At 46.0% G+C, this 25,824-nt stretch overlaps 8 protein-coding genes and 1 non-coding gene across 16 annotated transcripts; 5 read left to right on the plus strand and 4 right to left on the minus strand.

The window, feature by feature from the left end:
• The first annotated feature begins 29 nt into the window (after positions 1 to 29).
• Positions 30 to 1,809, plus strand: mge (translocase of outer mitochondrial membrane 22 homolog mge). 2 transcript variants are annotated; one of them, XM_017242894.3, is made up of 3 exons: positions 30 to 187; positions 924 to 959; positions 1,117 to 1,809. In XM_017242894.3, the coding sequence occupies exons 1-3, from the start codon at positions 167 to 169 to the stop codon at positions 1,423 to 1,425; spliced, it is 366 nt and encodes a 121-aa protein (XP_017098383.1). In that variant the 5' UTR covers positions 30 to 166; the 3' UTR covers positions 1,426 to 1,809. The 2 variants fall into 2 exon arrangements, with proteins under 2 accessions (XP_017098383.1, XP_017098382.1); XM_017242893.3 differs by lacking the exon at positions 30 to 187 and adding an exon at positions 386 to 735.
• On the minus strand, positions 1,310 to 4,338 carry ida (anaphase promoting complex subunit 5 ida). Its single transcript, XM_017242884.3, has 2 exons — positions 4,132 to 4,338; positions 1,310 to 4,070 (listed from the first exon to the last, which is right to left on the minus strand). Exons 1-2 carry the CDS (start codon positions 4,249 to 4,251, stop codon positions 1,926 to 1,928), a joined length of 2,265 nt encoding a protein of 754 aa, XP_017098373.2. The 5' UTR covers positions 4,252 to 4,338; the 3' UTR covers positions 1,310 to 1,925.
• A 281-nt stretch (positions 4,339 to 4,619) lies between these two features.
• Positions 4,620 to 6,439, minus strand: Sc2 (trans-2,3-enoyl-CoA reductase Sc2). Its single transcript, XM_017242860.3, has 4 exons — positions 5,988 to 6,439; positions 5,554 to 5,770; positions 5,023 to 5,138; positions 4,620 to 4,962 (listed from the first exon to the last, which is right to left on the minus strand). The coding sequence occupies exons 1-4, from the start codon at positions 6,356 to 6,358 to the stop codon at positions 4,758 to 4,760; spliced, it is 909 nt and encodes a 302-aa protein (XP_017098349.2). The 5' UTR covers positions 6,359 to 6,439; the 3' UTR covers positions 4,620 to 4,757.
• A 303-nt stretch (positions 6,440 to 6,742) lies between these two features.
• Ubi-p63E (Polyubiquitin-63E) lies at positions 6,743 to 12,482 on the plus strand. Of its 7 annotated transcripts, none has more exons than XM_070279803.1 (3): positions 6,743 to 6,947; positions 8,122 to 10,660; positions 10,889 to 12,482. In XM_070279803.1, exons 2-3 carry the CDS (start codon positions 8,133 to 8,135, stop codon positions 12,246 to 12,248), a joined length of 3,888 nt encoding a protein of 1,295 aa, XP_070135904.1. In that variant the 5' UTR covers positions 6,743 to 6,947; positions 8,122 to 8,132; the 3' UTR covers positions 12,249 to 12,482. The 7 variants fall into 7 exon arrangements, with proteins under 7 accessions (XP_070135904.1, XP_070135906.1, XP_070135905.1 ...); XM_070279805.1 differs by having other exon boundaries at positions 8,122 to 10,432; XM_070279804.1 differs by having other exon boundaries at positions 8,122 to 8,608; positions 8,837 to 12,482.
• Positions 12,483 to 12,580: 98 nt separating this feature from the next.
• Positions 12,581 to 14,279, plus strand: Ccz1 (vacuolar fusion protein CCZ1). The gene is made up of 4 exons (XM_017242859.3): positions 12,581 to 12,735; positions 12,793 to 12,890; positions 12,943 to 13,727; positions 13,788 to 14,279. Exons 1-4 carry the CDS (start codon positions 12,652 to 12,654, stop codon positions 14,258 to 14,260), a joined length of 1,440 nt encoding a protein of 479 aa, XP_017098348.2. The 5' UTR covers positions 12,581 to 12,651; the 3' UTR covers positions 14,261 to 14,279.
• On the minus strand, positions 14,217 to 14,854 carry Lamtor4 (Late endosomal/lysosomal adaptor, MAPK and MTOR activator 4). The gene is made up of 2 exons (XM_017242863.3): positions 14,635 to 14,854; positions 14,217 to 14,580 (listed from the first exon to the last, which is right to left on the minus strand). The coding sequence occupies exons 1-2, from the start codon at positions 14,778 to 14,780 to the stop codon at positions 14,373 to 14,375; spliced, it is 354 nt and encodes a 117-aa protein (XP_017098352.1). The 5' UTR covers positions 14,781 to 14,854; the 3' UTR covers positions 14,217 to 14,372.
• Positions 14,855 to 14,962: 108 nt separating this feature from the next.
• Positions 14,963 to 16,932, plus strand: Gr63a (Gustatory receptor 63a). The gene is made up of 3 exons (XM_017242864.3): positions 14,963 to 15,489; positions 15,556 to 15,705; positions 15,767 to 16,932. Exons 1-3 carry the CDS (start codon positions 15,280 to 15,282, stop codon positions 16,883 to 16,885), a joined length of 1,479 nt encoding a protein of 492 aa, XP_017098353.1. The 5' UTR covers positions 14,963 to 15,279; the 3' UTR covers positions 16,886 to 16,932.
• An 85-nt stretch (positions 16,933 to 17,017) lies between these two features.
• Positions 17,018 to 19,132, minus strand: Fie (Fire exit). The gene is made up of 4 exons (XM_017242861.3): positions 18,673 to 19,132; positions 17,712 to 18,093; positions 17,505 to 17,641; positions 17,018 to 17,445 (listed from the first exon to the last, which is right to left on the minus strand). Exons 1-4 carry the CDS (start codon positions 18,814 to 18,816, stop codon positions 17,356 to 17,358), a joined length of 753 nt encoding a protein of 250 aa, XP_017098350.1. The 5' UTR covers positions 18,817 to 19,132; the 3' UTR covers positions 17,018 to 17,355.
• Positions 18,319 to 18,577, plus strand: LOC122320985 (U11 spliceosomal RNA). The gene has a single exon (XR_006245929.1). It is a non-coding gene; the product is annotated as a U11 spliceosomal RNA (small nuclear RNA).
• Positions 19,133 to 25,824: the final 6,692 nt, after the last annotated feature.

A 25,824-nucleotide genomic window follows, 5' to 3' on the forward strand; every position in this document is an offset into this window, starting at 1 on the left:
TATTACTAGAACGAGAGTAGTAGCCCTTTCTCCGGTGTGTCAAGGGTAGTTCAGAACCTGTACATGTAAAATTGAGTTGTTCATTTAACAACGTTTCTAAATTTTTGGCTGCGAGAAATAGTGTGTATATTTTTAAATTTAAATCCACGAAAGGAGCGGAAGAAGGATGGGCGAACCAGAAGAAAAGGTGAGTAGAGTTCGGTAGTGAGACCTAAATTACAAAACTGCGAAAGACATGCCATACGTTTGTTTTTAAATTATATTAATTTAAAAATTGCAAACCGATAACTTATTGACGTAAGACGTAAGGCACTGCCATCCGTCGCAATATCTGTGGCCCACAGAGGGCGCTGCTGTATTTTTATCGATGCATCGGTATTGCTATCGAAGTTTTTCCCACCTCCAAGGCAAAAGACCACGGTACAAAATCAATTTATTTGCACCGAACAGCGAATATTGCTTAAAAGCTCAATTAAATGCCAGTGCGAACTGCATTTAGCGATCATTATTCGTGTTAGCGTCCGTGGGTGTCCTGGCAAGGGGTTGCGACTGAGTTGACCCTCGATTTTCTTTTGTGTGCGTTGAGGCAAAACCGCAAAAGTGGATACCGAAACTGTGAAAATTGAGGATTTGATGGACTCTGATCCCGAAATCGAGTTCATCGAAAAGGACAGCGGGATGTCATCATTGGGTGGCAGCAAGGACGAGACGCCCGAGCGGCGGGCAGTGGCCGCTGTAAGTAGAGGCCCCAAAAACGTGGGTTCTTCCCCCCGTTCCGATCCCATGTTCCCCTTGCCCATTCAGTGAATCTTATCGTGCTCACGTAATTGTCGGTGAAATGTGAACGAGAACAGCTGCTCCCACAAAACCCCAAAGAACTGATGCCCGGTAGAAAATACTAATTATTTTTCTTTTCATTTCAGACATCAAACGAGCCTCAGGGCGAGAATTACGATGATGTAAGTGGCAGCATGTTTGTAAACAATTCAACACGATCTAACCTCAATCTTGGAGGGCTCTTATATTGTCCTGCATGAAAGGAACATACTTTTACGATCTTTCATTTTAAAAATCAGATTGAAACAAACTCTAATGACAAATTTTCTTATTGTCTAGGAACCCGACGAGTCATTTGGCGAACGTTTCTGGGGACTGACGGAAATGTTCCCCGAGCCGGTGCGCAATGCCGTGGGTGCAGTAACCGGAGCCACCGTTAGCGGCTTCAAGGGCCTCTACGCGTTCTCGTGCAGCGCCAGCTGGATTTTCTTCACCAGTTCCGTCATTCTGTTCGCGCCCGTTATTTTCGAGACGGAGCGCGCCCAAATGGAGGAGCTGCACAAGTCGCAGCAGAAGCAAGTTCTACTGGGTCCCAGCAGCGCGATGGCTCCGAGCGGACCTTCGCCCAGCCTTCCCTCGATTCGTTAACCTAGCCACTTACGCATATTAGCACTACGATAACCGGCGTCGGGGCTCTGAACTCCGAGCTCGGATTTGCCACACGTTAGCTTAAGTTTGTCGATACCAATCAATCCCAGTCGCAGTCGATGTCGAGGACACCACGGACGACCGAAACAATAGCAAAATCCTCCAAAGAAAGTCACCCAACAGCCACACCCTCAGCCTAGCATTTATGCGTTCACACACCTCCCCCGGAAATATCGGTTACCACTGTCCCCTTCGACTCGAAACGATGCGAGCAATTGCAAAACTTCAGATAGGTGTTAGCATTGTAGTTGGCGTACAGAGTATAAACAAACAACCACTATGGTTCAAACCAATTAATAAATATTCGTTTATTAAGAGTTAAAAGATCACCCGATGTCTAATGGTTACAATCTTTGATTGGGTTTTTTCAGGCCGAAGGATGGGCTGAAACTATGTCGGGTCGGAAACATGAAACTCTATTTGTACATACTATATATTTTCTAGGGACTACTGAGATATTCTCTAGGAATCGGATGCTCGGTAAAGTAACGCCTGAACTCGCCGGCGTACTTGTTCCGCAAATTACGCTCCCCGAATTCGTTGAATCGCTGCGCCAGAAACACGTACACATCCAGGACTTTGGCGTGGGCCGAAAGTTTCTTGAAGGACTGAGCGGCGCGCTCTAGGATATCCAATGACTTAAGGAGTTGCGCCTTCCGCTGCTCGACATTGTTTGGGGTAATCGCCAGCAGGCAGCGTACGAAAACAAAGTCTGACTTCGCTCTCTCGTAGAGTCCTCCGTTGATGTGGATGTCGTGCATGCACCGCTTAATCGACTGATAGGCCTTCTGGGGCAGTCCTAGAAGCAGTAGTTGCTGCGCCAGCAGCATGTCCACCAAGGCTAGTTCGTAATCCATCTGGCACTCTGCCATGTTTTCAGCAACACGCAGCAGAAGCATGGAAGTCTCGCTGGAGAAACGTCCATCTGTCATGCTGCAGTAGCCGAGTAATACTTGAACCCGCATACGCAGAAGAAACGGCAGTTGATCCTTAGTGGCCAGCTTGTCCAGCAGTCTTCGAGCATTGAAAAACTCTCGTTTGGCTACGTAAATTGAAGCTCGTTGCATCAGTGCATCCGAGGGGTCCAGCAGGTAAAGCTGATCACAGGCTTTTAAGGCATCGTGCCAGCGGCACTGGTATATCCCACTTTGGATGATCACATGGCACTGACTGATCATCCAACCCTCGGCGCTGGGCAATCGGGGAAAACGTTCCTTCGCCTGCTGGAGTAGCACCTTGGCCAATCGAGATTCCCCCTGAAGTTGGAGCCACAGGGCGTAGCTGGACAAGGCACTGCCTAGTCCGGCTGAACAATATTCCGCCCGATCTCGGACTGATAACAGGACTTGGGAGTACAGAGCAGCTAATTCGTGCCTTCCGTAAGCGCACCACACGGCACTTCTCAAAGCCAATGCATCCGAGGAGTGATCCGCAAAGTTGTTGCGGTTGGTTAGATTATCACTACGCTGAAGGAGATCGAAGAGTTTCAGGGGCTGATAGCCTGCCACCGTTCCCAGTTTGACGGCAAAATGCAAAGCCAGGGTGTAGTTCTGAAGCAGGGATCCATCCACTTCGTTGGCCTCTTGCACGCTCTTTTGGATCGCGGATAGAGGCAGCTCATCCCGCAAGAGGCAATACCAAGTGTTGGCTAGATTCAGACTGCTTTTATCGCTATGTTCCTGGGCTAACATTGTGCTCTCCTTGAGGGCAGCCAGCGCCTCGTCTCGATGGCCGAAGGTGGCATGCAGCACCGCCAGGTTTACACAAAAGTACTGGTATCCTTTTTCCTGGCCCATCAGTCTTACCGGACTCCTGTCCAATGCTCGGTGAAGAGCGTTCAGTGCGTTATAGTAATCCCTCACACGCAGCTGGTTCATGTATCCCAGGAAATAGGGAGTGGTTGCCAGTGGAAGGTCTCTGATGATTTCTTGGACTTTTTTCTGCAGCTCCATGGGTGCAAGGGCATTTCGTTCGTTACTCTCCAGCAACTCAGATTGCTTGTTGATAAAAAACTTTGCCTGTTTGGGCCCCCATCTGCTCAGGGTACTCCGTTCTGCCAAGTAGCCAGTCAACGAATTATCCTTTTCCTTAAGTCCAGATTTATCAGTATCCGCCTGGACGGGCGGAGGGGTTTCCTCACGGTGTAGGATTCCCCCAGCAACAGCCTTTCTGGTGCCCGTGGCAGCAGCTCGAACGCCTCGTTCGTAGTATGAGCAAATATTCTTGTACATATCCATCATCTCCGCGAAACTAAGGCGTTCGAGGACAACACCCACTCGACGAACGTAAACACCCACCATACTGAACTGGCTTATCCCATAGTTCTCATTCAGAATCTCATCGATGTTCTGGATCTCTGCAAAGTCGAAGAGCACCTCAATGCTACCGGCACAAAACTCTGACATGGCCTTTTCAAAAGCCTCCAACAACAGGGGATCCAGCCTGTATTTCCCAGTGGTCAGTAGACTGTGCAGCTCGCTGTAGGTCTTGTCCGCCTCCTGAATCAATTTGAAGATAAGCATATAGAACATGCGGCGCCGCTTGGTGGCCATGGATATCCCGGTATCCAAACATGCCTTTTTGTTCTACAAAAATTACAAATTAACAAAAAGGACAATTTCCTGTAGGAAGGAAAGAAGCACTTACGATAACATATTGTTTCAACAGTATCAGCATAGTAATTTTGTGGGCCGTGGGCGGCTCGAGCCGCGGCGGCACTAGTTTCGCTGCGGGCTCCAGGGTGTCCAGCTCCTCGAAAAGGTTCATGGCTGTTCTGCGCCAGGAAAATGTAGTTTTCGATTTTAATTCCCGGCAAAATAAAAACAAAAACTTCAACTGCAGCCAACTTTGCGTCGTTCGGAAATGGATTTGAAGCAATCTGGCAACACCAATTGGCGCCAAATTCAAATATTTTAACTTTTATCTTTAAGGTTCAGACTTATAAATTAAAGTAATTGAAAGGTGTGGTTCTTATCTACACACTCGAAAAACGTATAATTTTATCATTCGATGATCTGATGTATTATCCACTTTACCAATCTGGCTATATCTCCCGTTATAAAGCCCAAAATAATCATTGATTACCTGCCCAAAAGGTCAAAGTCCGAGATGTGACAAAAAAATGCTCGTGCGAATTTCAGCTTCTCCAATTTGTATTTGCTTTAAGTTAACAAAAGCACAAAGTTCACTAGACAACTACCCAGTTAAACGCTAGCCAAATGAAAATGTATAAATGTGGAATAGGTAATACAGCGAATTCAGCGGAAAGTCCTTTAAAGGACGAAGGGGAAAATGGACCGACGCTGACGGGGGTAGTCCTTGAACTCCTTCTTGTAGTTGCGGTGCTTGGCCAGGGCCCAAACGGTCATCTGGAAAGCGCCAGCAAAGGCAAACAGATAGGCGGCCAGGCAAGAGGTCAGCACTGAAAACGACACCCAGGCACCGATCTCGTAGGTGTAATTTGGACACGACACAAAGCTGTAAAGGTGAAGTGGTTATTATATGTTTGTAAACACCATTGATTAAGTGTAAGCTTACTTGAACAAGAGGGTCAGGGGATTTCCGTCAGGCACTGGGATCTTGCGTACTTTGGTTCCAGGTGGGCGCAAGTTGCGCAGGGCAATGTGCACCGAAAAGTTGCCAAGCTCGCAGAGCTAAAAGTAGGGAACGTTGAATTAAATTTTTGTCAAAGCATAATAGAATATATATATTTGAGTTTTTTTGCATATTTTAAAGTTTATAAAAGCAATAAAAATAATCGTTCAGTTCCCGTTACTGATAAGGGAAATGGATATTGATAAAATCGCATGTTTTCGTAACACAATTTCTACATTTTTTGATTTCAGCTGAATTTTAAACTAATTAAAGTAACTAATCAAAGAAATTGCCAACCGAAAACCCTTTGATCTTAACATAGAATGACTAACCCATTAGGGTTTTGATAGAAGCTACATTTTTAAATTCTTTGATAAAAACATCCAATGACATGGACTTTAGAACTGATTCAGAATTCCTTTTAATAAATAGATATTTCCAAAAACTTCTAATAATTTTAACTAAAATACTTACCGCAAATGCTCCCAAAGCGGCCCAAACAGTGCACATGCAGGGCGAGGTGAACTGCGGATGGTTAACATGGTACGACACATAGGCTGTGAATCCCCAATAGTATGTGCAATTCTTGAAGAGATTCCGCAGCGGCATCGTGGCATGCGAGAAGCGGTGGACGAAGATCGTCTCCAGCAGACGCTTCACATAATGGACCGTGTAGCAGCCAGCGGCAATGCTGCAAGAGGGGGAAAAAGAAAACAGGTTAGACGGAGAGGAATGGATAATTATGCATTCGGGTAAGAGTTGTGCCCGGCCGAGGTGTTGCGTTTTAGTTTGCATAAGCCAGGGTCAATCAGGTCGCATACAAAACCTCGCACTAATCGAAATTTCAGCCACTTTCGCCACACACAATCACACAAACACCGATTCGTTCACGCAATACATATACTTACTGGGTGGTGAGGGAAATCGGAAGACTGGCCGCCTTTCCGTAGACCAATTCTGGGCGGAAGTAGAAGATGAGATACACTATCAACGGCCCAGCATATTCTGCCAAGAAGACTGTCTTCCATCCAATCTGGGGTCCCAGATCCTTGATGTACACCTTATCGCCGGTGCGCAGTGACAGAGACTCCAGGGTGTCGGTGTCTTTCAAGCTTTTTCCCTTAACATCCAAACGAAGGGACTGGCGATTTGCGTCCGGCGTTTGTTTCAGGGTCCGGTGAATGAGGGCGCGCAAGTCGCTAATAGGCGTGGCTGCCGAGGGCACCTTCACCTTGCCGTAAGGCTTGCTGTTCTTAGCATTGAATATCTCGAGCTCCATTCCGTCCGGCTTATCTGACTCTAAAATTGAAAGTGTCAAATGCAAAATCCAAGTTAGGCAGGTGGGAACCAGTGTGGACGTTTTGTAGCGAAACCGGTGCAGTGGTGCCAGAAAGTTAAACTTTTTAAAGGGCTAAGCGCTGATGTACTGATTCAGAAGCTTTTATTTAAAAACAGCAACGAATTAATAATAAATAAATTCTAAATTCAATTTGGAAAGGGTCAAATAAGTTTTTTGAACATGCAATCTTTATAATTGCAAATAATGCCATATTTTTTGATAGATATATAAAAACAATACAGGAGATTAGAAACACAACTTAGCCTTCAAGATTTAAACTTCACTTTAGTGATTAGGAAAAATAAACAAAGCAGTCGTGCTGTTAACACTCAACATATCACACCAGCATAGCTTCAGGACACACATTCACTTAATTCACTTCAAAATTTTCCAGTCAAGCTGTGAGTTTCAGAAGTTGTGTCGGTAAAAGTAAAAGTGAAACAAAAGTAGCAAAGATTAAAAAAATATTAAAATATATCATCTCATATAACAAAGATTCAGTTGATTTTATTGTCAACCATATATATTGGTAAGTAGAAAATTCATTGTGAATAATTCAGTGTCAAAGTATGTTTCACTGAGAAAGCATTCGATTCAGTCGGTCAAGTAATTTCATAGAGAGATCTCGTTTTAAAAATTGTTTTAAAAATATTTCATCGTTTTGTTTTGTGGTGAGTTTCCAAAAAATTTATAGTGTGAATTTCTAGAGTGACCTTAATGGGTGAGTTGAAAAACTGAGTGACCAAGGGTGGCTAAAAAAGAAAATACCACAAGTACGATATTTCGATTTTGGTGATACTCATAGTAGCCATTACAATCGTTTTGACAATTGTAGCAGCAACTACAGAAAAATATAAAGCGGAAATACAGAAAAGCGTATTAATATAATTCCTAAAAGTATTTTATTTAATTGTGACTAAGTACATCAATAAAGCGATTGGAATCGAGAGTAAGTTTAATCCAAAGAAACCTTCCTATTTTAAGATTAAACGACTGCGAAAAACTGCATTGAACTTTTTTCCAAGGTCTTTGTTCGGCCATTTTAGATTTTCTTTCCTTTTCAACCCTCTTATGTAGCCACGTAACAATTAATTATATATTGGCACTACGCATTGCTAATTCCTATTGATTTCCCTGCGAAATAAAAACAAGTCTATTAATAGAATTTTTTGCGTATTGTGAAATCTGCAAGGGACGCGTCATGTGAAATTTCGAGAAGTCGCACCCATACATTTACGCATTGTTCCTACATTAGCATTATAATCTGTTCCAATTGTCGATTGTACTAATGCCAATTCGTTTTATAACTCTACAAGGAAACAGTTGTTCAAATAAGGCCACGTCTGAAATTTTTCAAGTTAGTTGCATTTTCCATGACGTCACTGGTATACATACTAACCAGATACACACACACATGCATTTTGAATACACACACTCACCAAACGATAAAATGACGGCGGAACAAAGGTTTCTCCATTTCCATTTTGTTTCCCAACGTCTTTGTTCCGAAAAAGTAAGGGGTTGGAATTTGGAATCGTCCATGTGAACAACTTAGTGGAACAGCAAGCCTTGACAAAAACGTTCCTCTTAGTTCAGTTCGATCCCCCCCCAACGGTCTCAGAAATTGTGAAACTCTCGACGTAGCACAACGGAAATTTATCTGCCCACTAATATTCCACCGTTTCGCACTTTTCTACCCGCAGAATAATCCAAAATGCAGATCTTTGTGAAAACCTTGACTGGAAAAACCATCACCTTGGAGGTGGAGCCCTCCGATACCATCGAGAACGTCAAAGCCAAGATCCAAGACAAGGAGGGCATCCCCCCAGACCAGCAGCGTTTGATCTTCGCCGGAAAGCAGCTCGAGGATGGCCGCACCCTCTCCGACTACAACATCCAGAAGGAGTCGACCCTTCACTTGGTCCTCCGTCTGCGAGGAGGTATGCAGATCTTCGTGAAGACCCTGACTGGTAAGACCATCACTCTGGAGGTCGAGCCTTCCGACACCATTGAGAACGTGAAGGCCAAGATCCAGGACAAGGAGGGCATTCCCCCAGACCAGCAGCGTTTGATCTTCGCCGGAAAGCAGCTCGAGGATGGCCGCACCCTCTCCGACTACAACATCCAAAAGGAGTCTACTCTCCATCTGGTGTTGCGTCTCCGTGGTGGAATGCAGATCTTCGTGAAGACCTTGACTGGAAAGACCATCACTCTGGAGGTGGAGCCTTCCGACACCATTGAAAACGTGAAGGCCAAGATCCAGGACAAGGAGGGCATCCCCCCAGACCAGCAGCGTTTGATCTTCGCCGGAAAGCAGCTCGAGGATGGACGCACCCTCTCCGACTACAACATCCAGAAGGAGTCGACCCTTCACTTGGTCCTCCGTCTGCGAGGAGGTATGCAGATCTTCGTGAAGACCTTGACTGGTAAGACCATCACTCTGGAGGTCGAGCCTTCCGACACCATTGAGAACGTGAAGGCCAAGATCCAGGACAAGGAGGGCATCCCCCCAGACCAGCAGCGTTTGATCTTCGCCGGAAAGCAGCTCGAGGATGGACGCACCCTCTCCGACTACAACATCCAGAAGGAGTCGACCCTTCACTTGGTCCTCCGTCTGCGAGGAGGTATGCAGATCTTCGTGAAGACCTTGACTGGTAAGACCATCACTCTGGAGGTCGAGCCTTCCGATACCATTGAGAACGTGAAGGCCAAGATCCAGGACAAGGAGGGCATCCCCCCAGACCAGCAGCGTTTGATCTTCGCCGGAAAGCAGCTCGAGGATGGCCGCACCCTCTCCGACTACAACATTCAAAAGGAGTCTACTCTCCATCTGGTGTTGCGTCTCCGTGGTGGAATGCAGATCTTCGTGAAGACCTTGACTGGAAAGACCATCACTCTGGAGGTGGAGCCTTCCGACACCATTGAAAACGTGAAGGCCAAGATCCAGGACAAGGAGGGCATCCCCCCAGACCAGCAGCGTTTGATCTTCGCCGGAAAGCAGCTCGAGGATGGCCGCACCCTCTCCGACTACAACATCCAGAAGGAGTCGACCCTTCACTTGGTCCTCCGTCTCCGTGGAGGAATGCAGATCTTCGTGAAGACCTTGACTGGAAAGACCATCACTCTGGAGGTCGAGCCTTCCGACACCATTGAGAACGTGAAGGCCAAGATCCAGGACAAGGAGGGCATCCCCCCAGACCAGCAGCGTTTGATCTTTGCCGGAAAGCAGCTGGAGGATGGTCGCACCCTCTCCGACTACAACATCCAGAAGGAGTCGACCCTTCACTTGGTCCTCCGTCTGCGAGGAGGTATGCAGATCTTCGTGAAGACCTTGACTGGTAAGACCATCACTCTGGAGGTCGAGCCTTCCGACACCATTGAGAACGTGAAGGCCAAGATCCAGGACAAGGAGGGCATCCCCCCAGACCAGCAGCGTTTGATCTTCGCCGGAAAGCAGCTCGAGGATGGACGCACCCTCTCCGACTACAACATCCAGAAGGAGTCGACCCTTCACTTGGTCCTCCGTCTGCGAGGAGGTATGCAGATCTTCGTGAAGACCTTGACTGGTAAGACCATCACTCTGGAGGTCGAGCCTTCCGACACCATTGAGAACGTGAAGGCCAAGATCCAGGACAAGGAGGGCATCCCCCCAGACCAGCAGCGTTTGATCTTCGCCGGAAAGCAGCTCGAGGATGGCCGCACCCTCTCCGACTACAACATCCAAAAGGAGTCTACTCTCCATCTGGTGTTGCGTCTCCGTGGTGGAATGCAGATCTTCGTGAAGACCTTGACTGGTAAGACCATCACTCTGGAGGTCGAGCCTTCCGACACCATTGAGAACGTGAAGGCCAAGATCCAGGACAAGGAGGGCATCCCCCCAGACCAGCAGCGTTTGATCTTCGCCGGAAAGCAGCTCGAGGATGGACGCACCCTCTCCGACTACAACATCCAGAAGGAGTCGACCCTTCACTTGGTCCTCCGTCTGCGAGGAGGTATGCAGATCTTCGTGAAGACCTTGACTGGTAAGACCATCACTCTGGAGGTCGAGCCTTCTGACACCATTGAGAACGTGAAGGCCAAGATCCAGGACAAGGAGGGCATCCCCCCAGACCAGCAGCGTTTGATCTTCGCCGGAAAGCAGCTCGAGGATGGCCGCACCCTCTCCGACTACAACATCCAAAAGGAGTCTACTCTCCATCTGGTGTTGCGTCTCCGTGGTGGAATGCAGATCTTCGTGAAGACCTTGACTGGAAAGACCATCACTCTGGAGGTGGAGCCTTCCGACACCATTGAAAACGTGAAGGCCAAGATCCAGGACAAGGAGGGCATCCCCCCAGACCAGCAGCGTTTGATCTTCGCCGGAAAGCAGCTCGAGGATGGCCGCACCCTCTCCGACTACAACATCCAGAAGGAGTCGACCCTTCACTTGGTCCTCCGTCTCCGTGGAGGAATGCAGATCTTCGTGAAGACCTTGACTGGAAAGACCATCACTCTGGAGGTCGAGCCTTCCGACACCATTGAGAACGTGAAGGCCAAGATCCAGGACAAGGAGGGCATCCCCCCAGACCAGCAGCGTTTGATCTTTGCCGGAAAGCAGCTGGAGGATGGTCGCACCCTCTCCGACTACAACATCCAGAAGGAGTCGACCCTTCACTTGGTCCTCCGTCTGCGAGGAGGTATGCAGATCTTCGTGAAGACCTTGACTGGTAAGACCATCACTCTGGAGGTCGAGCCTTCCGACACCATTGAGAACGTGAAGGCCAAGATCCAGGACAAGGAGGGCATCCCCCCAGACCAGCAGCGTTTGATCTTCGCCGGAAAGCAGCTCGAGGATGGACGCACCCTCTCCGACTACAACATCCAGAAGGAGTCGACCCTTCACTTGGTCCTCCGTCTGCGAGGAGGTATGCAGATCTTCGTGAAGACCTTGACTGGTAAGACCATCACTCTGGAGGTCGAGCCTTCCGATACCATTGAGAACGTGAAGGCCAAGATCCAGGACAAGGAGGGCATCCCCCCAGACCAGCAGCGTTTGATCTTCGCCGGAAAGCAGCTCGAGGATGGCCGCACCCTCTCCGACTACAACATCCAGAAGGAGTCGACCCTTCACTTGGTCCTCCGTCTCCGTGGAGGAATGCAGATCTTCGTGAAGACCTTGACTGGAAAGACCATCACTCTGGAGGTCGAGCCTTCCGATACCATTGAGAACGTGAAGGCCAAGATCCAGGACAAGGAGGGCATCCCCCCAGACCAGCAGCGTTTGATCTTCGCCGGAAAGCAGCTCGAGGATGGACGCACCCTCTCCGACTACAACATCCAGAAGGAGTCGACCCTTCACTTGGTCCTCCGTCTGCGAGGAGGTATGCAGATCTTCGTGAAGACCTTGACTGGTAAGACCATCACTCTGGAGGTCGAGCCTTCCGACACCATTGAGAACGTGAAGGCCAAGATCCAGGACAAGGAGGGCATCCCCCCAGACCAGCAGCGTTTGATCTTTGCCGGAAAGCAGCTGGAGGATGGTCGCACCCTCTCCGACTACAACATCCAGAAGGAGTCGACCCTTCACTTGGTCCTCCGTCTGCGAGGAGGTATGCAGATCTTCGTGAAGACCTTGACTGGTAAGACCATCACTCTGGAGGTCGAGCCTTCCGACACCATTGAGAACGTGAAGGCCAAGATCCAGGACAAGGAGGGCATCCCCCCAGACCAGCAGCGTTTGATCTTCGCCGGAAAGCAGCTCGAGGATGGCCGCACCCTCTCCGACTACAACATCCAGAAGGAGTCAACCCTTCACTTGGTGCTCCGTCTACGCGGAGGAGTTCAAGCCTAATCTAAATACATTTCCAATAAATACAAGATACAAGCAAGACTTTTCCTGACCATAATCCCCAATCAAGATCAAGATTACCAAGCCATAGTCAAAACCGCCTAGTTCTTTTGAGAAAAGGCGGTCCAATAATCAAAATTCCAGTTTAGATCACGATTCATAATTCTGTTAGTTAAAAAGACCACCAAAATTTTCTTTCTAAATTCATAAAACACTGATTAAATGAGTTAATTTAAATTTAGTGTATCAATGGGTTAAATGTGGGTTCAAACAAAGCGCCAGATAGCGTCTGGTATTTTTAGTATGAAAAAAATGCGGTATTTTGTAGTATTTTCTTATTTTTGGGTTTGGTCACTCTAGGGTGGAAGCCCAAAATATTTATTTTATTTACAAGAATTTTAAGGAAATGGCGAAATTACTGCAGAGGGTGGAAGTCAATTTGCGAAGCTTTTACGTCTTCAACTCCAACTATTGTAAGCGGGAAGGAGAGGTGGGTCTTATGCCAATTATCAGAAGTAAACGCCCATTAATGAGTAATTTCTTTCAGGAACACAAAAAGGTTTTGTTCTATCATCCGAATGATATAGAATTGAATACAAAAATCAAAGACGTGGGTCTCAGTGAGGCTATAATACGATTTACTGGGTATGATGCTTAGGCCACCTTCATTCCCTTTATAATGAATCTCTATTTGTAGGACCTTTACCTCTGACGATGACTGCCAGGCATTACATACCCAAAAGACCACACAGCTCTTCTATCAACCAGAGGATCAATACTGGATGGTTTTGGTCTTGAACGTCCCCAAGGAGGTGCGCCTTAAGGACGGGTTAGAGGTGGCAGAGTACCGAGGAGCAGAGATTTGCGACAGGATTTACCGAGCCATCCTCAAGCAGTGCTACCAAATGTTTCGCTTTCTAAACGGAAAATTTGCTTCCATCGGATCGGAGGAACAGGATCTAGACCAGCGCAGGGAATTGCTTTGCCAAAAGCTGCAGACCTTCTATGATAAATACTTGACAACTCTTAAGGACCTTGCCCATTGTGATATCGTTGACATGCTCCACTCTATTCAGTACCTGCCACTGGACAAATCGCTTTTCCTGCGAGCTCAAAACTTCAGGATGCTAAGCGAAGCATTTCCATCCATCAAGGAAACTGTCGTGCTCTATCAGCAGCAGGTTCTCTGCGGTGGTAGACTTCTCCCGGAGGACTTGTATTGTCTTCATTCCTATATCGTAAACAACGTTTTGAAAGCGGAGGCCAGTAGCTCAACCGCCGTAAGTCCTTCGTTAAAAAGAAGTATTAGTGAAAGCCCATTCGATGGTTTTGTAAGAGGCCAGCAAGCGGGAGAAGGTGATGGACAGGAAACGGATAATGAGCCACCCCTCAAGATTTTTATTACCCTGGAAAAGGAGTCGACTCCATACTACATGCTCATCTATCGAGCACTGAACATTACTCTTTGTCTGTTTGTAGATGGTATGTAGAAAATGAAACTAAACTATGATCGGGGCTATATAATATATTCCCTTTTTTTAGCTCAACAACCTGAGCCAAAACAGGCGTTCTACGACGAACTTCATGCTTATATGGCTTCCCAATTAAGAGCATTGGCGCGGGACATTGCCAGCGAGCTAGCCAAGGAGGCAGCTGGCGCCACTGGCCACGACAGCAGCAGCGAATCAGCTCCGAAATACCTCTTCATCAACGAACAGAGCCTGCAACATCACTCAAACCTTCCCCGACTAGTTCCGCAAACCATACCCCGCAATGTGATGAGCATTATAGCTGATCTGTCTCATCCCAGCGGTGTGTCCGGGCTGGACAGTTCACCTGCCGAGGAGTTGCAGGTGAAAACCACTAACGACTACTGGATCGTTAAGCGAAGCTGCAATTTCCGGCAATACTATGTGATTCTGTGCAATAGCAAAGCCACCCTGTTGGATGTTACCCAGGAGGCAAGACGCATTTTTGAGCAGGAGCTTACAGATGATGTATTCTTTGACAAATAAAGAGGAGAATCAAATAGAATATGGGAGTGCGCCAATTGTGGGGTCTGTGACCATTTCCCTGCCAACAGAAGCGGCAGGTTGTGGTGGTGGTGCGTATATCCGAGTTTGGGTTTCAAGCCAGCACTGCTCCTCCCTCGGTGGCATCGTTATACACGCTGTTGGACGAGGAGGAGCTGGTGGTCGTAGTGGTTCCATTCTGGGATTTACTGATCTTCACGATGTATATTCGACGGTTGGACATGCAAATGCTGTAATAATGTTGTTCGTAGTCTATGGTGATCCTTTCACAGCTGCTGTTTGGCATGAAAGGTTCGTCAATACTGGAAAAATATCGATGTAAGTAGGAGTGAATCATTTATTTGAGTTCGACAAACCTCTCAGTAAGATTTAGCAGGCCCATTATCACATTTGCACTACGCTCGTCGTTTTTGAGCTCTCCACCGGATTCTAGAACGGCGCCATCGTCCTTTAGAATCAGGTAGCCTATCTGGTTGGGCACAATCAATTTTTCCTTGTCCATTTTTTCGAATTTATTTATTTATTTATCTTTATCACCCACACCCTGGCTTAGTATTACCAAAGTTGGTTCTTCAGAAAAATACTAAACTGCGCAAAAAAGCTTTGTAAAGAATAAAATTTATAATACTTGTAGATAAGAAGTTTAAATAATGTTCCTCATATTTAATAAGAAATATCTATCCAGGCAACAAATTAAAACGCAAATTATAGTTTTCCTGATAAGAGAAATACCAAAAAAATTTAAGTGCTGCAAAGGAACTAATCTTCTAGTGTTGAAAATCGTCGCTTTTCGCGCCATTGACACAAATTTGAAATTGGGACACCGGGCTAAGGTTAATGAATGCAAAAGTCAAACAAGCCGCATCAACAGGAAACTAAAACTGCGGCTCTAAGTCAACACTGGGCGTGGTCAATAGAAGGCGTGTGAATGCATAGTTAATGTCACTGTCTGGTGTAAAAGGCCATGGGCAAGGAAATTCCCGGACAGTCTCTCTCCGGAAATGGCCAGCTATTATAGACGCAAGAAACCGGACGCCGTGTTCCTGAACGCCAAGCCCCTGAACAGTGCCAATGCCCAGGCCTACTTGTACGGGGTACGGAAGTATTCCATTGGTTTGGCTGAGCGCTTGGATGCGGATTACGAAGCGCCTCCAGTGGATAGGAAGAAGAGCTCGGATAGCACAGCCTCCAATAACCCGGAGTTTACGCCAGTGAGTTGATCTTTTTAGGCTTTTACTTAACAGATTACGGAGCTTGGGAAGTTTCCCTTTCCAAAGAGTGTTTTTTACAGGAATATTGCTCCAGTTAACTGGTTCCTTCGGATTATTGGAGTACTCCCGATTGTTCGCCGTGGTCCAGCCCGTGCCAAGTTCGAAATGAATTCAGCCTCGTTTGTATACTCTGTCGTATTCTACATCCTTTTGTCGGTAGGAGGGTAAAATCGAATGAATTTAATTTGTTTAATATTTATGTTTCTCCTTCGGGTAGTGCTACGTTGGCTATGTGGCCAATAACCGTATCCACATCGTTCGTTCACTGAGTGGGCCTTTTGAAGAGGCGGTTATTGCCTACCTCTTTCTGGTCAACATCCTGCCCATTATGATAATACCCATACTGTGGTCGGAGGCCAGGAAGATAGCTCGGCTCTTTAACGATTGGGATGACTTCGAGGTCCTTTACTACCAAATATCCGGACACAGCTTACCCTTGAAACTTCGTCAGAAGGCCGTTTACATCGCCATTGTGCTGCCCATACTTTCGGTCCTTTCTGTGGTCATCACCCACATAACCATGTCGGATTTGAATATTAACCAGGTTGTGCCCTACTGCATCCTGGACAATTTGACAGCCATGCTGGGCGCCTGGTGGTTCCTCATCTGCGAGGCCATGAGCACTACGGCCCATCTCCTGGCGGAGCGATTCCAGAAGGCCCTGAAACACATTGGACCGGCTGCCATGGTGGCGGACTATCGGGTCCTGTGGCTCCGGTTGAGCAAGCTAACCCGGGATACTGGCAACGCACTCTGCTACACGTTTGTCTTTATGAGCCTCTACCTTTTCTTCATCATCACGCTTTCGATTTACGGGCTAATGTCGCAGCTCTCGGAGGGATTCGGCATCAAGGACATTGGGCTGACCATCACGGCTCTGTGGAATATAGGACTGCTATTTTACATCTGCGATGAGGCCCATTATGCTTCTGTGAATGTTCGTACCAACTTCCAGAAGAAGCTGCTGATGGTGGAGCTAAATTGGATGAACTCTGATGCCCAGACCGAGATCAACATGTTTCTGCGAGCCACCGAAATGAATCCTTCTACCATCAACTGCGGCGGCTTCTTCGATGTCAATCGGAGTCTCTTCAAAGGACTCATAACCACAATGGTCACCTATCTCGTGGTGCTGCTGCAGTTTCAGATCAGCATTCCCACCGATAAAGGTGATTCGGAGGGCAGTACGAACATTACAGTGGCGGATCTGCTGATGGACAGCTTGGACAACGACATGACCCTTATGGGATCCACTGCTACCACCCAGAGTACGACTACAGCCAGCACCTCATTGGCACCACCAACTACCAAGTCAGCACGAGGCAGGAAGGGCTAGGGCTCTGTTAGAAGCTTCTCAAGTAGAGAAAAATAATATCTCAAATGTTTTTAAAGCCAAAACGATTTTAGGTCACAAATAAAACAAAATAATAAGTTTTAACGTTTATTTAAGTGCTGAAGTACATATGTAACGCGGTTTACCGACTACACGATAAGAGATAAGACCGCCTTATTGGCCAAGTTCTACACAAAAATAGTTTTATAAATTTCCCGGCAAAACGATATTGCTGACTGCGTCGATTCGATATTCCCAACATCCAGGCACTGCCTCTGGGACATAGACGAGTATGTATTTTATTTAATATGTTAGGTATTTTGAATAGGCCCCTCGATCCATTGGCTATCTAAAATAGTATCTCTGCTATATCCATATCACACTCGGTTTTGCAATACAGAAACTGTAGAGCAGTTGCAATCAAGACACCTGATGGGGAAGTTCCAAAATATAATTGTATTCATTGGGTTTGCTTAGCACTGTCCATCGGGGGACTCGGTTAGGATGTGCTTGTAGCCATTGCTGCCGAGGTACATGTGCTCCCTCTGGAAATGGTAGGGTATCTGTAAAGATTACACTTGTGTTAAGGTTGTCCAACGAGGGGAAAGGATCTAAGACTTACTGCCCCAGGAGCTGGGCAGGGAATGGCCACTGTAGCGATCTCCCTAAGCTTGTTCATGGTTCTCAAGCTCTGGTAGAAGCTGTGCATCACATACCACTTGCAGTAATCCATGCAGATCAAGCTATAGCAGACGATAACTGGGGAGTTTTCAAAGATAACCAAGTTTAAAAATTATTGGAATAATATAAAAGAACCACAATAACTTACAGTAGGGCACTTGCCCGCCCAACAACTGCACCACTTTCATGTCCCTCAGCATGAAAACCAAGACTCCCAGGGCCACCATCATCAGGAACTCAACCACCAGCCATGGAATGATTAGGCCAGGACGATTCTTGTAGACTCCAAAGAACAGGGCAATGCAACTCAGGGCATAGGTCCCCGAGACTCCAGCCAGGAAATAGAGAACATTTTCAGTGGCATCTGCCAGCTGGGCGGCAGTTTGGAGAACCAAGTCGTTGTGGAACGGGGACATGTTGTAGAAACCATTGTCCTTCTGGTCCAGAATGTCCAGTTCCAGGACATGGCACATCTGTTCGGCATGAGCCAGGCCCAGAAGCACCAGGAACAGAGCACAATGGGAAATCAACTAGAAAGGGTGAAAACTATTTAGTTTTAAAACATCAAAATGAAATTTAAATTAAAAATAAATAGAAACTTTATCAAAAAAGTCTGGCGAGAACCAGAACTTCAATGTGTAGGTAGCACATATATGTAAGATCTGTGAAAGCTGCATCAGCTTAGGGGTTGTAGAATTCCCAACCGGTTTTGGCTTTGCTTGCCTCGACCTTGTCCACAAACTTGGCAAAAGCGTTAAAAGGGTGCTCGTCCTAGCACGTTCGATCGCTGAACAACGGTGCAGACGCATTGCGCCGCAGGACCGTCTCCTTTTGGCGTGCGTTTCAATTGCCGCTCTCGATGGTTCCCTGCGTGCCCAGTGGGGTATGGCTTTGCATATCCAGTGCATAATTTTTGTATAGGGGCTGGCGGTTGCACCTCGAATCGTCCTCTGGATTGCATGGAGGTCCTCAAGGTCCGAAATGCGTGCCAGTGGTTATGTGCGCTGAGCCCCGCCTGAATAATAAATTCGATTCCTTCTAGCCTCTTACGTAAGGTGTCTCTGGTGTCCTATATCCTTATTCCTCCTCTTAAATGCCAAAATACTTACCAACTGATAGATGCTGGTCAACAGCGCTGTGGTGCGAAGGTTCTTTGGCGAAATTGGGGACATCAGGGACTCCCATATCCGGCGGCAGCAGCACTTCCACTTGCACCCGACCCCGGATGCCGAGCGGACCGTGGGCAGCAGCATTCTAGCGGATTTTTAGCTCCTCTTCCTGGTTCTTACTCCTCAATCAATTTATGGATTTTTCCCGTTGTGCAGCAGAGGAGTACGAAATGCGACGCAACTGTTCCGCGGACTCGGTTGTCATGCATTTGACTTGAAAACATTCAAAGTGGGTGGACGGTGACCTCGAAAAGGGGTGGGTGTGGTGTCGGGTTAACTTGCGGCACCCACGCGACCCAAACTTTCAAGGAAAGCTTTCACCGAGGGTTTGGCCCAAACTGCACTGTCGAACTACCCGAAAAATTACTAACAACTACGGAAATTGAGTGCCAAGGTCTGACCAAATGTTTTGACTTGGTCAAAAGCTTTTTAGCTTGGATTTTGTTTACTTATTCTTGGGGGAAAGTGTATTAACTTTGTCAGGATGCTTGATTAACGAAGGTATTTCTTAGTTTTTGTTCTAATATTTTTGAGTATTTTTATTATACTGCTGTCATTGAAAATATCCTATATGTTAACATTATTATTAAAAAGAAAACAATTCCTAGAGCATCCAAGAATCGTTGTTAAAACATTAAAGTAGATCTTTTTTTAGGGTGGTTTTTCACTTTAGCCCGCGCAGATGTTATCGAGCTTTCTTTCCGCGAAAGCTTTGCAAGGAGTTGCCACTTATTTCTAAACGAATGGGGGACCCCCACCCTTTGTCGACGGCGGGGAAACCCCCCTTTCAACCCTGACCGTTGCTATGATAAATTTTTTTGCATTTTAAAAGTCAATTTACACTGGAACTATAAAAATGTAACATAAATTTTGCCAAAGCAGGCCATAAAACTCCGGCTGTCGGCTGCAGAAAGAGAATCAAAGTCGTGTCGTTGCCACTGGGCAGCGAAGCAACCTCATCATGATCTTCCGGATACCCATCCTTCCAGCACTGGGAGAAAAGAAGGGTACTACAATTAACCAAAGACAAAACAAAGGGGTTGCCTTTCTAGGAGAGGCTTTCAAATCCCAAGATGTAGGGAATGTATTTTTCATTATTAGATTCAACTTTCCATTGAATTTGTTGCTGTGTATCCTTTTCACGATGGCGCTCTCGTGGAGCTTGAAGCCTTCTGTTTCGCCAGCTACTTGTGGGCCTAATTGATTGTTTTTCTACGAGCTTGGAGCTTCGAGCTAAGAGGGGTTTTGGGTTCCCAACTCCACCTTTGAACGTCTGGCGAGGATCGGCGAGGAGTCAGCCCACAATGTTGGTGGAACCTTTCGGAATGATGATGAAGACCTCAGGGGCAAAATATGGCAGAGTGCGCTGTTGTTGGCGGCTTGTTATCATTGGGCGTGTTTTATTAACTTTTAAGCTGCCATGCACGCGAGGGGCCATAAAAAGTGCAACTGGCGGTGGCTCAGCAACAACTGAAACTGCAAAAGTCAATTAAAAGTTTTTTACATTTGTTTGCACATAGAACGGAACGGAACGCAGGAAGAGGACTCTCTCGCAGCCTGGCGCGATAATCATAACTGCAAAAAAGTAAGAAAACTACGCGCAGGCGTCGCCCGTCGATAATTTATGGCCCCAAAAGTCAAGGGGCCACAGGCGGGGGGAGCTGGATCACAGGTGAGCTGCAAGCTGGTGTATTGAAATATCATCTTGCAACCATTTGCCGTTCAATTTGCGTTCGCAACGCTCTTTTGATTGGTTTTTCCAGCCCATCCCCCTGCTGGCCGTTTGCAATCCATGCGATTCGACTACAAATTGATTGCCTTAAAGTAACTTGTAAAAGTATCTAAGAGATGCACTAAGAGAAATTTATATTCTGAGTTTAACTTTAAAACGTACGTTTCTTAAATAAAAATGTATCTACAGTTAATAAAAGAGCTCTTTCAAGGCATAGTAAATATATATATATACCAAGAAGATCTAAAACCTTTTCCCAAGTGCATAAGTCCTTTGCAGATTGATCCACTGTTGTTGTAGTTTCTGTTCTGTTTCTGTTTCTTTTCATTTTTTTATTGCTGCTTCCTGGGCTCCTCATTCAGCAAAAAACAGAAGCAACATTACAAATGTGTGGCGTTATTGCCACGAGGGAGGAGTCCTGGAGTCGGGAGTCAGGAGCATCGACTTATTTTTTGATTAAAAAAAGGAAATATCCAGACAGTGGGGGCAGTGGAAGGAGGGAGTTTATAGGAGTTGGAACTGAGCTGCAGTTCGATTTGGTAGTTGGAGTGGGCTGGGAGGGAGTTTGGCTTCCCGAAAAGCAATCGACGTTGTTAACAAGCATTTCAGCGCATGACAATTGGCATGCACACCTCCGGGCCATTAATATGCAACCGATGCTGACACATTTGGAGCTCGGCTGAGTTGCAACTGCTGTCATTGCAGCAGTGGCTTGGGAGGCTGGCTTGGCTTAGTTATTTAATCACAGAAAATCTTACAAACATAAATAACATTTCCTCGACTTATTTGCACAATTTGTTTGCCTGTTTTGACAGTCGAGTTTGCAGGCAAAATCGATCTCCTGGGTCTTTTCTTATAGATATCATACGGGAAGGTGGAAAAAGAATGCATATGGGCAGGTAAGGTGGATATTTATAGATGCACGCTATGAAAGTTATGAAATGGTAATTAAAGGAAGGGAATCGATTTGGGATTGGCAATAGCATAGCTTAGATTAAAGTTTAGTAAGGTTCTCGATTTACCTTTCTACCCCAGCCACCAATCCCAATATTTAGACACCAGAACAGACCTATCCCCACCAGACATTGTCACGTTTTCACGCCAAATATCAATTGTCGCACATATTTGCATAGGCCAAATATGAAAGGAGCAGGAGGACACGGCGCCAGGATAATGTATTGTCATCTCCCCGTTTTTGGAAAGCATTTTGTAAATCGCTGTAGCGGATTTTTGCGGTGGCACAGTGATGAAGATGTCGATGTTGCCGCCTGCCGGCTGCCAGTTGCGATTAAACATGCACCCCCATAGGCAGCAGCAACACCGACTCCTGCCACAGCAAACAGTCGGGGTGAGGAACCCCTCGCACTCTCAAGTCTCAAGGGTGTGTTCAATTGTGTCAATTTAACGCCTTTTATGGCCCACCAACCCACATTCCACATCCCGGATTTCACCCCCTTTTTCATCAGCTCCATGCTGCACGCTGGGCATATTAATTATTGGAGGAAGGCCGCCGGATTCCACTGGCATTTGCAACTGTTTAACCCACTCGATTTGCCACAGCGCCGAGTGACGGAGTGACAAGTGTTGATTATCCGATGGATGCGATGTATTTGCTAAATGCATGCTCGCTTTACGCCAGCCAAACACGATTATTACTAGTTGCCTGTCTAAATATTGGAAATTGACAATATGCCAGCGATGGCTAAATGGTTTATGGCTCTGCAGCTCGCATCTCGTATCTCTGAATGCAGCTGATGAAGGCGGACGACGATGTATCTGAAGGATAAACAGAAGGATACTCTGGGTGGCTGATGTGGGCGGGACTCGATATTGCGACTTGTAATTAAATTTTTCGTTTCAGATTCCATATAAAGTTCTTTTATTAGGAGTTTATTACAAAAATAACTTTATTTTATACATATTTAACCAACTAACCAAGTGCCCTTGGCTCTTCCGAATCAAAGGTCACAAATGAACCTCTATTATGTAACCCTTTGTAATACCATCCCTTGGGGTCATCTCTTTCCAAATATTAAACAATATTTAAACTAATTACAAGCTGCCCCCTGGCTATATACAATCAGAACTATAAGCCCCACAAATCCTTTCAATTCATAGGCTTAAAGATTCAGACCTGCTGCTGGCGGGAGTCGCGCTGTCCTGGCAAATATCCTTGATATCATTTAGTCAACTGGAAAAAATTCAATCAGCATACTTGGCAAATATTCAACAACGCTGGATGGATTGTGGATGTGGATGTCGATTGTTTGACTGAGCGTGTAGCCCTGGAGGATATGGAGGGGGTCCTGCCGGGCAGCCGAGGCGAGCCGGGTCCTGTGGGCGGGGGTATGTTCGCTGCATAAATCAACAGCAAATAAATGCTGATACGCTGAAAGTTCGTCTTGGGATGCTTTTGGCTGAAACAAAAAACCATCCGAAGCGGAAACGAAAAGAACAAAAAAAGCGGAGAACGGAGAAAAATTCGCATTCGATAATTGAATTTTCCCTGGCGGAGAATAGGAATAGGACCAAAAAAATGTCCAAAGAAAAAAAGTGGGTGGCTAGGAGTGGGGGCAGCACCAGAGAAGCCGGCGGCGTGTCCAGCGATGCATGCGTCGCACGTAGCCCGGAGGAGCAACTAAAAGAAGACAACAGGGCATGGAGGATATAAAAGAAGCAGCAGCAGCAGGAGTGGCATGAGCAGCAGGGCCAGGAGGAGGAGCAGGATTTGGAGGTGGATATGGAGCAGGGAACTGGGAGCTCGCTGCTCGGAGCTGCTCCCATATTATGTGCACAATAAATAGACGTGATCAGCATGAACAAGGTGAGGGAGCATCGCTGACGTCCTTCTGGTCCTCGTTCTGCGTCCTCGGGAGTCCTGAAGCTGTCCTTGCGCTTGAGTGAGCTGCCACATCGCTGACTGCATGTTGAGAAGTAATACACTCAACAAAAGTGTTCTTAAGAAATAAATTTAAAAAATGTAGGGCGGAGGTTGTTCTTTGTATAATTTATAAGGTGTTTCCACAGGTATGCTTGGCAGCCATATGAATATTGTAGTTTTTCTAAAGGTCTTGTCCCAAAATATGAAAATATCATAGATCCTTGTTTAAGATTTTAACTTTTAAGGTATTTTAAGGCCTAAAAATCGGATGGAAAATGGCCAAGATGTGGATACCTTTTAAATATAGCTTTCCCACAAAAACATCAATCCAGATCGATGGGGAATCCATCCACAAAACGTTCAAGGTATTCCGCTCAAGGATCGGATGGAATCTGGTTAAGGTTAATCGTCATTATTGATGAATATTTTGCTTTTAAAATATTTGGTTCCAATAAAAAAAAAGGTTTTTAGAAAATAAATTTATTCTCAGTGCAGAAACTTGGAGCGCCAAGGTCCCGAGTGGAAAGCTGAAGAAGAAGCTGCAAGGATGAGGAGGCTGTTAGAGGAAGGGATTCCGACGAAGGAAGCACTTGAGAGGATGTTGACTGAGTTTTTCTTCAGCTCCTTTTTGCCGACTGTTTCCGGCTTTTGTTGCACGAAAAGTGCTCGACCGAATCTTTTGTCCCTGTATCTGTATCTGGGTCTGGTGCTGGTTCGGTCTGCGTATGTATCTGTATCCTTGTATCCCCGTATCTTTGGATGAACTCGCTTGGGGGGTTGGCTAAGTACGGCCACCCCAGTGCAGGTCCCCCCTAGAGACGTTGAAACTTCCGAAAAACAAGGCGCCGCTAAACTTTTTTTATGCTAACTTACTTTGTAGTTTCTTCTTATTTGCAACTTTGATTTTTGTTTATTTTCGCTTGCGAGCCACCCCCGCAGAGCGGAAAAAAGAAAAGCTCCAAGCGGGGGTGGCTCCTGAGCACAACCCCCAACAAAGTGAAGGGCGGAGAAAGACGGACGATGGCAACGGAGAAAGAGATGGCGAAAAAATGGCGGCAGGCAATGGATTCAAGTAGAAGAAAAATGTCTTGACACGGAAAATATCCTTGGACTTGGTCTTTTTTTGGGGTTCTTTCCTCTTCTTGGTCGTATCTTTAAAATGCGCCATTTTCTTGTTTGCTGACCCAGGCCTACCCAGCCCCACCCAAGAATCCGTCCACTTTTCCCCCCTCCTCTCTTAGCCTGTTGCCAAGCGGAAGTTTTATGAATTTTCTACAAAGAAACAGTAAAGTTTTTTGTCCCCGCAGCTACGATGTCCTTTGGGTTTCCATCAACATTTTTCCTTTTTCTAGATGGCTGGAAAAATTTTCCATCTTGCTGTGGAATCACTGCAGTGTGAATAATGACAAAAAGCAGAGGAAATTGTTGGCTGGAGCTGCGTCAGGAAATATTCATAAAAAAAGTCATCAAGAAAAAATTCTGTTTTTTAAGAGAGCTGAGAAATGTTACCCAAAAAAGTTGATGGCCTGGGATCAGCCATGCGGGCTGGTTACCAAAATTTCAAGCGTTTCTCCTCCCGACAATTAAAAATAAACTAATGGACAAATGGAGAAAATGGGTGTCAACCCTTTTGTGTGTTGGCCAAAATTAACATTACCTAATGAAGTTGTTAGGGGCGTCAATGAAGGTCAACGAATTGACATTTAATGAAGTGCGAGCAGCCCGCACTCTCAAATGATGTTTTAATTGCCCGACCATCGAAGTCATCCACTGGAATTGGCCTCGATAATTATTTTCTTATATTTTCATGGCGAGGACTGTTGATTAGAGCGTGAAGCGGAAACTTTTCCATGTATGGCAAGTAATTAGAAAGTGTCATTTGTTAGTTTTTTAGATAAAAAAAAGGGTTAAAAATGGGGTCCAATTCAATCCAATTGGGGTGGAAATATAGAGAATAATATTCCTTTTTTTAAACACATCGTATAAGAAAATCATATAAGAAACTTTAGTTGTAATTTTCTAGATTCATCTGACACTGATTAACTCGAGTTACATATCTAAATAGGCTTCAGCAATTAATCATAAATAATGATATTCCCAGCTATTATTACACAAAATCCCATAACTTTGGCCTATGAATTATAGCACTAAGGAGCAAGGTTAATGTTTATTAAATAATTTATTCATAAGTTATTCTTAAAGTTACTCTCTACCACCTGTTCTCTGCATAAATATTTTTATTTTGGTTGTCTTTCTCAGGGAAATTAGAATAAATTATGCACGCCCACTTGCGAATGCAGTTCGTGCGTGTGCCCCCGTTTTCCCAGGGCCTATGCAACACCTCCTCCCTCCGCCTGCGTCCTGTATCTGCACGTGCCACTTGCCGTTTTCGCACTTTCCCCAGCAGGTGAGGCGACGCACAATTAAGCGTCAAGTGGCAGGACCACGGGGATGCCGCAGACGGCCCAAAAGGGCGTGG

This window comes from Drosophila bipectinata, chromosome 3L, assembly GCF_030179905.1.
Source record: "Drosophila bipectinata strain 14024-0381.07 chromosome 3L, DbipHiC1v2, whole genome shotgun sequence".
Lineage (NCBI taxonomy): Eukaryota > Metazoa > Arthropoda > Insecta > Diptera > Drosophilidae > Drosophila > Drosophila bipectinata.